Genomic DNA, 10560 nt, shown 5'->3' with positions numbered 1-10560 from the left:
GGCTGATGCAATGTCCACTGAAAAAAAAAGTAAGAAGTTGGCTGCTAATGAAACAGGTGACGACTGGGCCTTTATATTACCCAGAGTATCCACGATACTATCCGACAGTCAACTTTAGCCACCAGTATGACCAGATCAGCCAATATCACCACTCTGTTGGAGGCAAACAATGGCGTTAATCTACCATTATTGCTATAATCTACGGGCTTTTCAGCGGAAAAACGTCAAACCACTATGAACGAATCGGTTACCCAGCAAACAAGAGTGGCAGTAATCACGTGCAAAGATCGTTTTCTTGTAACAGTACTAAACCGCACTTAAACGAACAACCAAGGTATGCTAAAATCAATTCAATTCCTTCTAGTCATGCAAGCATAAAACTAAGGCTTGAAGCCAACACATTGGCGTCCAAACTACAAATATAGTAGATATCACGTTTCACGACCCAATAAGGTCAGACCATGCGGCTTTACACGGAGAAATCTCTATAGGTTTAAAAGGGCCTATGAGAAAATACAAGGAAGGAATACCCAGTTAAGACGTGCTAAGAGGTTCCATTCGGATAGCGTTAAAAGTGCGTACGACAACCCATTGATTGCTTGTATTGTATTGTATCATCATGTTGAAAAGATTCCCTACCCCCATTCTTAAAGTATATTGGCCCTTCTTTGTGGCTGGTGCCGCCGTGTATTATGGCGTGAGCAAAGCTGCTGATTTCTCTTCTAACACGAAGGAATTTATCAATGATCCAAGAAACCCAAGATTCGCAAAAGGTGGGAAGTTTGTGGAGGTCGATTGAGTAATGCCGGGACAAACACAGTTGTGCGTAATGATGACTGCTACTGCCACTACTACATATGTTTGTATATAGAAATATATTCGTAATGCGTGAAAATATTAAATATCGAAAAAAAAAAGTATAAACAAAATGAAATTGAGAGATTCATTATGCCGTCTTTCCCTTTCTATGTCATATCCCCAAGGTTTTATCAATTGCCTCTTGGAAGATCTTCCCCAATGTCGATTGGCTCTCGAGGCCTACGCTGATTCTAAGAAGGTTTCTTTCCACACCAAACTTTTCTGCCATGGCAAGTTCCTGGTAGTACGTCATAAGCGTATAGGGGAATGCCAGCGTGAAATTTGTGCCCAGCGAGGGACCTTTGTTTAGTTGTAGGTTATCGTAAAAGGCCGCAGCGTGATGTTCATCATGGAACGTTAATGAAAATAGCCCGCCGTACCCGCCTTCCTTCTTACATCTCACCATGTCGTAATTGGTTAGCGTTTCCTTTGAGGTTAGATTAGGATAGTAGATTTTCTTGAACAATTCGTTTCCTCCCACATGTGGTTTCAGTATTTTATCTAGGAGATACTCGGTACTATAGTTGATCCGGACGGTCCTGGCGATGAAATCTCTGGAATTTCTCTCCAGGTAGATGGCGTCTTCGCACCATAACAAATCTTCGTACTCATCTTCCAATCGCATAAAGCGCGTGGCAAATTCGTACACCCGGCTTTGTGGATTCAGAACCATCGAGCCTCCTATAACGTTAGAGTCCCCGCTAAATGTCTTGGTCAATGAACTGCACACGATGTCGGCAAATGGTAGACCGTCAATGTTGACTATTCCGCCCACAGTTTCATCAATGATGATGAAAAACCCGAACAGCTCGGAAAGTCTTTTTAGTTCCAATAAATTGCCCATTTTCAATAGAGGGTTCGATGGGGTCTCTATGAAAACGGCCAGGATTTGCTCGCCTGAATGTAAAATCTTCGTCAGTTCATCCATTGAGGAGCCGTCGCCGTCCCCTAAGAAATACGTTTCATTGAATTCTTGCAAGACATGCAGCGTATCCGCATAAGGAAACCCAAATATCACGGTTTTCTTCTTCGGGGGTGACGACGTGAGATCACTACCGTTTCTGGATCTGTTCAATCGCAGTGAGTCCCATTGTAACAGTAATCTATGTGCAGTGAAGATGGATGCCATGCCGCTCGGAAATAAGAATACGTCTTTCTCAGGGCAGACCCTGAGCGCACACCTTCCGGCATCTTCCTCTGCTGATTGCTCTTCTTCTATGGTGCTCATTTCGATGGGTTCCGGAGGTATAGTGGAAACAAGACCGGTATGCGGTTCCTGCCGACCGTCCACTTCCTCACCCATGCTGTCTCCGTGGCTTTCTCCATGGTTAGCCTCATTGAGGGACGAATCCAAAAACGTCTCCTGGAAATCCTGTTCGTCTTGGTTCCTGGCAAAGAAATGATAGTTTTCCTCCTCGTCGTGCTCATCTTTATCTATGACTTTCGTGGCGATCCTCTTCTTGATCAACTCTTTTGCTCGATCAGCAAACGCAAAATTCAGGTTTCTTCCGTACCGGGTCTCTATATATTCCTTCTCCTCGGCAGGGCTAGATTTTTTCTCTACTATGAAAAGCTCATGCAAGACATATTCGGCTAGCCTGCTGGAAATGATCTCACCAGTGTACTGCCAATACTGCTGTAATATGCTTTCGTGCGCACTGTCCACGAATACTACCGCGATCTTACACTCTCTTTTCCATGTCCTTTGCTCCTCGTTATTCGGCTTCGCTGTGGCCAACTGCAATATCCTTACTTTGCCGTTACGATGCGCGCACTTTCTTCTTATGTACTCTCTGCACCGCTTAGCAACTCTATAAGAGGGGAAGCAAAAGCAGGTTTCGTTTTCCTTGGCATACTTCTCTATTAAAATGTTCCGCAACTTCTCAATCGAGGGATGGATCCAGAACCTGGGGTAGCCGGACTTCAAGCACCCTGAAACTTTGGGGTCCTTCTCCACGTACGAAATCACCGATCTCCATGTGGGAAAGCACACAGATATTGCATGTTGCGTATCCAGTGGTATAGGCTGTCCTAACTCAGTAGCCACTTGCACCGAGACCATGTTTGATGTTCTATAAAAAGAGGAAAAACGTAATGAAAACTTCGCCTGTGGCCTTGGCTCCCTGCGTGGCCCTGCTATACTACTTTTGCACTAGTAAGAGGCAATTTTTTCATCAAATTTTCATTGCGAAATTTTGTCAGACGGCATCGCGCAGCAGTCGGGTAATAAGAGCATGGCTTTCCCGATTTAATGGTAGCTGCTGCTGCAAAGGCAGTCAGAACAAGTACATTGGGGAAAGCGACGGCTTGCATGTGCATTCTTGGCATCCACAGGGAGGATGGGCAGCGTGATCGTTTTATTGTTGTCTTTGAATCGTTGGTATTTGCGATCCGTGGCGGGTGCCTGCGTTTTGCGAGAAGAAATGGGCCCTGAACGAGGCGGCACCTAAACGAAATATCAAGGTTTTTTGGGCGGTGCCTAATAAGGAACACGCAGAACAATAGACCCTGTTGGTAAACGACTGCAAGGCCATCGTTTACCATTAAAACTGTTGAGTGGGTGAAGGCAGGGCCTTTTTTGCTTGCCTGGGAGCATCGTAGGAACGGTACGAATCGAGCGGAGACAGCAAACCTTGACCTGTACTTGCTTTTAAACGGCTCGGAGAATATATCCTCTGGCATCTACGTGTGCGCATATGCATATACACATATAAATACATTTGGGTGTATACGTATGTGTCTGCATATGTATATATATGTGTGTTGGTATATATATGTACATGAAATCGGAAAGTAGCATGCCATCGTAGGTAAGGTTTTCCTATGGAGGTGACTTAAATTCTTGTGTAGAAGTAGCTCTTTCGTGAAGGAAGAACCCGATATAGATTCAATGGACTATCTACATGTATATAACAACAACCATGCTTATGTACCCAGGACACCCACGGGTAAACCGTGCCTATCGCCTATTCTTCCCCCAATCATACTGGCGCTAAACCAGCAACGGCCACAAACATTCGAATATTCCAGCCCCAGGTGCTTGCCCACACCCATATTGCCCTCTATGAGCGCAAATGTGCAGGTTTGCTGGCCACAACAGGCTCTCACTATTCCTGTCCCTGTACGAAGTGACACTAGAATGATACCCATGATCACACCCGTGGCTTCCCCAAGGTCACAGTTTGAAGTAACGACTCCTTCACCCTCGTTGGCCCCCGTCGCCATAAGACTGCCAGATTTGAGACTGCCACCTTCGCCTGTGTCCGCCACAGTAAAGGGCGACACGATACTGCCAATCCTGCCCAAGATCGTGATCGGTAATAACAGCAGCAACGCTAGGCTTTCCAAAAATGAAGAGTTGGTCAAAGGGATCCCAGACTACATTGACTGTGCAAGGACAAGAGCACAATTGAGCAAAGTCAAATCCGGTAAGCAGTTAATTGCATGTGCACAAGAGTATCACCACGCTGTAAACGATGATGAGATTGGCAATATCACCAATATCCTAAATTTCAGGGATTTCATTTTCAAACATCCCAAATCCTCCTTCGAATCGCTGTGTATCCTATCGTTCGAACAATTTGTTAGGGTGTACGCCTTCATCAGCTTCATTTACAAGACGAAAAAGGTCAACAAAAACAAGTATGAACTCATTTGTGAAATGAACGTTCACGAACAACTCAGCAATAAGCGCATCCAAAGGACAAGGACTCCGGAGAAGTACAAAATACATTTGATCTGCGAATCTAAACTTATACTGACCTTCAACCACTGCACCAGGACAGTCAAGTTCGAGTCTATCAATGGCGGACACTGCCATCCCATATCGGCCAATCACATCATCAAGCCCTCCCTGTTCCTGGTCCACTGTATTAAACAATGCCACCAAACGGCAACAGACCCCACCGATCTGAAGTTAGCGTTGAGAGACGTCTTAAAAGACCTTGACCACGAAAGAGTAGGATTGCCATATTTAAAGAGACGACATTTTAAAAACTTGTACCAGGCATCGTCGCTATCACAAGCCCATGTCACGCCAAAGAAGCCGGAAAACCATAACACACTAAGCATGCATACGGGAATCATCCCTACGGGCAATTTCTTCATGTTCAATGCATCTAGCGATATATTTCAAAGGAACTAAATTTTCTCAAGTGCATATACAAACTTATATACAAAATATCTTTTAACAATCACATTTGCATATTTTTCATATTCTTCGAGCTACAGGTACCCAGTGGTGAATGAACGCTATCATTGATAATGTGTGCGCGATAATACTCAAGGCTATATAACAATGCATGCCAGATTGCTATTATTGCAGGATTTCTCTGCCGGGTTACGCCACGCGAAAACGCCTCGAGCCAAAGGGAAAAAATCTAAACTGCAAAACAAAACAAAACAAAACAAAAACACCAACTATATCGTTTTACCCAATTCAGTATATCCGTCTACAACACTTCTCGCCATTCAGCATCTGTGAAGCTACAACTGCAAACAAACAATGAGGGAAGTTATTAGTATCAATGGTATGTGCACTTTGCCCATCTAGGGTAGATCCTTTGTGTTAGTTCCTTTTGGCGTTTCATCTTTCTTTACTAACCTCAAGGCATTTTTTTTTTTTCATTTGCCCTCTACAGTCGGTCAAGCTGGTTGCCAAATCGGTAATGCCTGTTGGGAATTGTACTCTCTTGAGCACGGTATCAAGCCAGACGGTCATCTAGAAGATGGCCTCTCAAAACCTAAAGGTGGAGAAGAGGGCTTTTCCACATTTTTCCACGAAACCGGACATGGTAAATTCGTTCCAAGAGCCATTTATGTGGATTTAGAGCCCAACGTTATCGACGAAGTGCGTAACGGCCCTTACAAGGACCTTTTCCATCCGGAACAGTTGATCAGCGGTAAGGAAGACGCGGCTAACAACTATGCAAGAGGTCATTATACTGTCGGTAGAGAAATCTTAGGTGACGTTCTGGACAGAATCAGAAAGCTAGCAGACCAGTGTGATGGGTTACAGGGGTTCTTGTTCACCCATTCTCTTGGTGGTGGTACTGGTTCTGGTCTAGGATCCTTACTGTTGGAAGAATTATCCGCTGAATATGGTAAGAAATCCAAGTTGGAATTCGCTGTATATCCTGCCCCACAAGTATCTACCTCTGTGGTTGAACCTTACAACACTGTTTTAACTACTCATACTACTTTGGAGCACGCAGACTGTACTTTCATGGTCGATAACGAAGCCATTTATGACATGTGTAAAAAAAACTTGGATATTCCAAGACCAAGTTTTGCAAACTTGAATAACTTGATCGCTCAAGTTGTATCTTCCGTGACGGCATCATTGAGATTCGACGGTTCGTTAAACGTGGATTTGAACGAATTTCAAACCAATTTGGTTCCATACCCAAGAATTCATTTCCCCTTAGTTTCATATTCTCCAGTATTATCCAAATCAAAGGCATTCCACGAATCCAACTCCGTGTCAGAGATCACAAACGCTTGTTTTGAACCTGGTAACCAAATGGTCAAGTGTGACCCAAGAGATGGTAAATATATGGCCACTTGTCTGTTATATAGGGGTGATGTTGTAACAAGAGATGTTCAAAGGGCCGTCGAACAGGTGAAAAATAAGAAAACTGTGCAACTGGTCGATTGGTGTCCAACCGGTTTCAAGATCGGTATCTGCTACGAACCTCCAACTGCTACGCCAAACTCCCAATTGGCCACCGTGGATAGAGCCGTATGTATGCTATCAAATACCACGTCTATTGCTGAGGCTTGGAAGAGAATTGACAGAAAATTCGATTTGATGTATGCTAAGCGTGCGTTTGTTCACTGGTATGTTGGTGAAGGTATGGAAGAAGGTGAATTCACTGAAGCTAGAGAAGACTTGGCTGCTTTGGAAAGAGATTACATCGAAGTTGGCGCTGATTCCTATGCGGAAGAAGAGGAATTTTAGGCCTCCCCTCACATGTCCGCACTTCTTTTTCTCTTTCTATTTTCAAATATATTGTAACTATTTGTTTCCCCTCCTTATTGTTATATCCCTTTTGGTAATATCTTATCTATAGTTTACTCATTATATCTTCTAATATCTACGTACAAAAAAAAATAATTGTTTGCCCCTTCTAAGTAAAACTCGACAAAGAAATCAATGAGCATCGTGTCTAGGCGGTGAAGCGACGACAGCTTCATCAACTATTGCACCAGGCATCTACACTCATTGCAAGTCACGACGTCAATTACCACTAGTATTTTTCATCGTTACTACTTCCATTTTTTTCACGTTGCCGTCGCATCGAAAAAAATGAAAAACAGGCATCTTTGAAAGAGAGTTGGGGGAGAAAACAAGAGGGGAAACTACTATCAGCACGAAGAATTTAGAAAGAGAAATAGTACGTTCCAACTTCAGTGAATCTATTTTTTTAACATCTGATTGCTCTGCTCTTCAATAATTAAAATTTACTCAAAGCAAATCAAGAAATTGTAAAAAAAGTTTGCCGATATCATCAGGTTTTTCACCCATGTCTAGTATCCCATTTAAAAGGAACTATGTGTTCAGGAATTGGGCCGGGATCTATTCCGCAAAACCAGAACGTTACTTCCAACCAAATTCCATAAATGAAGTGGTCGAGTTAGTAAAGAATGCCAGGTTGGCTGAAAAATCTTTAGTCACCGTTGGATCAGGCCATTCTCCAAGTAATATGTGTATTACCAATGAATGGCTTGTCAACTTGGACAAATTGAACAAAGTACAAAATTTTGCGGAATATCCCGACTTACACTATGCCGATGTTACTGTTGACGCCGGCATGAGGCTTTACCAATTGAATGAATTTCTGGGTGAGAAGGGCTACTCTATCCAAAATTTGGGCTCTATCTCAGAGCAAAGTGTTGCTGGTATAATTTCCACCGGTAGTCACGGCTCCTCCCCCTATCACGGTTTGATTTCTTCCCAGTATGTTAACTTGACTATTGTTAATGGTAAGGGTGAATTGAAGTTCTTGGATTCCGATAATGATCCGGAGATCTTCAAAGCCGCTTTACTTTCAGTTGGCAAAATTGGTATCATCGTCTCTGCTACTATCAGAGTCGTTCCTGGTTTTAATATCAAGTCTACTCAAGAAGTGATTACTTTTGAAAATCTTTTGGAACAATGGGATACCCTATGGACTTCTTCTGAATTCATTAGAGTTTGGTGGTATCCTTATACCAGAAAATGTGTTCTATGGAGAGGTAACAAAACTAAAAGCCCCCAAAATGGCCCCGCAATGTCTTGGTGGGGTACCAAGCTGGGTAGATTTTTCTACGAAAGTCTATTATGGATCTCTACTAAAGTTTATGCACCATTAACTCCGTTCGTGGAGAAATTTGTTTTCAACAGGCAATACGGCAAATTGGAGAAGAGTCTTACAGGTGATGTCAATGTGACTGATTCTATAAGTGGGTTTAATATGGATTGTTTATTTTCGCAATTTGTGGATGAATGGGGGTGCCCCATGGATAATGGCTTAGAGGTGTTGCGTTCATTAGACCATTCTATTGCACAGGCCGCTATCAACAAAGACTTTTACGTTCACGTGCCTATGGAAATCCGCTGCTCAAATACTACGCTACCTTCTGAACCCCTGGAAACTTCCAAGAGAACAAACATTAGTCCCGGCCCCGTGTACGGTAATGTTTGCCGCCCATTCTTGGACAATACTCCGTCCCACTGCAGATACGCTCCATTGGAAAATGTTACCAACAGTCAATTGACGTTGTATATAAATGCCACCATTTATAGGCCGTTCGGCTGCAATACGCCGATCCATAAATGGTTCACGCTTTTCGAAAATACCATGATTGTAGCAGGTGGTAAGCCACATTGGGCTAAGAACTTTCTAGGTTCGACCACTTTAGCTGCTGGCCCAGTGAAAAAGGATACCGATTACGATGACTTTGAAATGAGAGGGATGGCATTAAAAGTCGAAGAATGGTATGGCGAGGACTTGAAAAATTTTAGGAAAATAAGAAAAGAGCAAGATCCTGACAACATCTTTTTAGCAAACAAACAATGGGCTATGATAAATGGTATCGTAGATCCTAGTGAGCTTTCCGATTAGTTTATTTTTGTCACAACCTCTTCCCTTTTATCAATTTAAGAGATATGTATATAGATTTCGATATATATATTCCATGTAGCACTGTGATGCCTGTTCATGTACTTTCCATTAATCATTGTTAGCTCCCTACCGGAGACTTTTTGAGGTCAGAAATTTCGAGCGATCATAGGACCCTTTTTCACTTCCATTACCGTAATTACTGTTTTTTCTTTCTGGTAAAGCCGAACGCGGTAATGATTGGTCGTATAAGCAAGTACGGATATCGGGAAGGCATAGCGTAAATCCATCTACAGGAAAGTTTTTGACAACTAAATAAGAGACACATTCTCAACATTTTTATCCTGTTGTATATACCGGGGCAGTTTTCTACGGTAAGAAGTATAAACATGCTTAAGTGTGACAAATTATTGTATATCTGTTCTGTTCTATATAAAGGCCGTCAATAATGTCACTAACAGATACATGCGTATCGTTTGCTTTGGGAAATCCGCTTTACTTGTTTTCCACTGGATTGCTGCTAAACTGTGTGTTCACACCACTATACCTCTGGAAAACACAAAATAGCAAAATCGTATTCATTTCGCTACTGCACTTTGTGGTGCTGTATGCCACAGTATTCATTACAGTTGGTGCTGATAAATCCCTTTACAAGGATAAGTGGGTAGCCCTTCCCTTGGCAAAAAAGACTCGCATTTCTCGTAACACGAGTTTGTACTGTTTCAAGCTAAAGTACCCGCTTGAAACGCTGCATATCCCCATGGGGCACCATCTGGCAGTAAGAGTCACAATAAATGGGGAGCGACTAGTGAGATATTATACACCGGTAAATGTCCCTAACACAGAGGGTCACCTGGAACTAGTAGTCAAGACATACAAACACGGTGTTGTTTCCAAATACTTTGACAAACTAAAAATTGGCCAGTGCGTAGAATTTAAGGGGCCCTTAGGCGAACTGGAATATGAACAAGATACTGCGACAGAATTGGGCATAATCGCAGGTGGTTCTGGTATTACCCCCGTATTGCAAGTTCTACAAGAAATTATACCATCGCCCGAGGATCTAACACATATTTCCTTAATTTATGCAAACGAAACAGAGAATGACATTCTCATGAAATCGCAGTTAGACCACATGGCTAATGAGTATCCGCATTTCAAAGTTCATTACGTGGTTCATAGGCCAAATGGCAAATGGAACGGTGACATAGGTTACGTGACTCTAGAGGAAATGAAAAAATATCTGCCCAAACAGGCGGAGGATCACCGTTTATTGATTTGCGGACCTCCCAAGATGAACGAATTGGTTCTGAGTTATGCAAAGGAGTTGGGCTGGAGTAACGGATTCCACAAAGGTAATGGAAGCGATAAGGTTTTTGTTTTCTAATCAAGTATTACGGCTAGTATTTTTTTTTCGCGTGTAAATACATAATATGATATTTAGATATATATTCATGCTGATAATAATAAAGAAATAAGTAAATTTCGATCTTCAAAAATAAAAATAATAAAAAAAAAAATAAAAAGAACAAAAAAAAGTCGAATATTTCAAAATCTATAAAGTAAAAAAAAAAAAATTAACATATCCTCATCCAACAAT

At 42.3% G+C, this 10560-nt stretch overlaps 6 protein-coding genes across 6 annotated transcripts; 5 read left to right on the top strand and 1 right to left on the bottom strand.

Moving 5' to 3' along the window:
* Positions 1-619: 619 nt before the first annotated feature.
* On the top strand, positions 620-799 carry ATP18 (F1F0 ATP synthase subunit i; the record flags this gene model as incomplete). Its single annotated transcript, XM_056230145.1, has 1 exon — positions 620-799. The coding sequence occupies one exon, from the start codon at positions 620-622 to the stop codon at positions 797-799; it is 180 nt and encodes a 59-aa protein (XP_056084094.1).
* Positions 800-970: 171 nt separating this feature from the next.
* SKDI13G0550 (putative cystathionine gamma-synthase) lies at positions 971-2920 on the bottom strand (the record flags this gene model as incomplete). The annotated part of the gene is made up of 1 exon (XM_056230144.1): positions 971-2920. One exon carries the CDS (start codon positions 2918-2920, stop codon positions 971-973), a length of 1950 nt encoding a protein of 649 aa, XP_056084093.1.
* An 828-nt stretch (positions 2921-3748) lies between these two features.
* SKDI13G0540 (uncharacterized protein) lies at positions 3749-5002 on the top strand (the record flags this gene model as incomplete). Its single annotated transcript, XM_056230143.1, has 1 exon — positions 3749-5002. The coding sequence occupies one exon, from the start codon at positions 3749-3751 to the stop codon at positions 5000-5002; it is 1254 nt and encodes a 417-aa protein (XP_056084092.1).
* A 360-nt stretch (positions 5003-5362) lies between these two features.
* Positions 5363-6817, top strand: TUB1 (alpha-tubulin TUB1; the record flags this gene model as incomplete). The annotated part of the gene is made up of 2 exons (XM_056230142.1): positions 5363-5387; positions 5499-6817. The coding sequence occupies 2 exons, from the start codon at positions 5363-5365 to the stop codon at positions 6815-6817; spliced, it is 1344 nt and encodes a 447-aa protein (XP_056084091.1).
* A 565-nt stretch (positions 6818-7382) lies between these two features.
* Positions 7383-8963, top strand: ALO1 (D-arabinono-1,4-lactone oxidase; the record flags this gene model as incomplete). The annotated part of the gene is made up of 1 exon (XM_056230141.1): positions 7383-8963. One exon carries the CDS (start codon positions 7383-7385, stop codon positions 8961-8963), a length of 1581 nt encoding a protein of 526 aa, XP_056084090.1.
* A 445-nt stretch (positions 8964-9408) lies between these two features.
* AIM33 (cytochrome-b5 reductase) lies at positions 9409-10347 on the top strand (the record flags this gene model as incomplete). Its single annotated transcript, XM_056230140.1, has 1 exon — positions 9409-10347. One exon carries the CDS (start codon positions 9409-9411, stop codon positions 10345-10347), a length of 939 nt encoding a protein of 312 aa, XP_056084089.1.
* Between the last annotated feature and the right edge of the window lie 213 nt (positions 10348-10560).

The sequence above is a fragment of the Saccharomyces kudriavzevii genome, assembly GCF_947243775.1.
Source record: "Saccharomyces kudriavzevii IFO 1802 strain IFO1802 genome assembly, chromosome: 13".
Taxonomy (NCBI): domain Eukaryota; kingdom Fungi; phylum Ascomycota; class Saccharomycetes; order Saccharomycetales; family Saccharomycetaceae; genus Saccharomyces; species Saccharomyces kudriavzevii.
The sequence above is the reverse complement of the archived record's forward strand: the minus strand, read 5'-3'. Positions and strand labels throughout refer to the sequence as shown.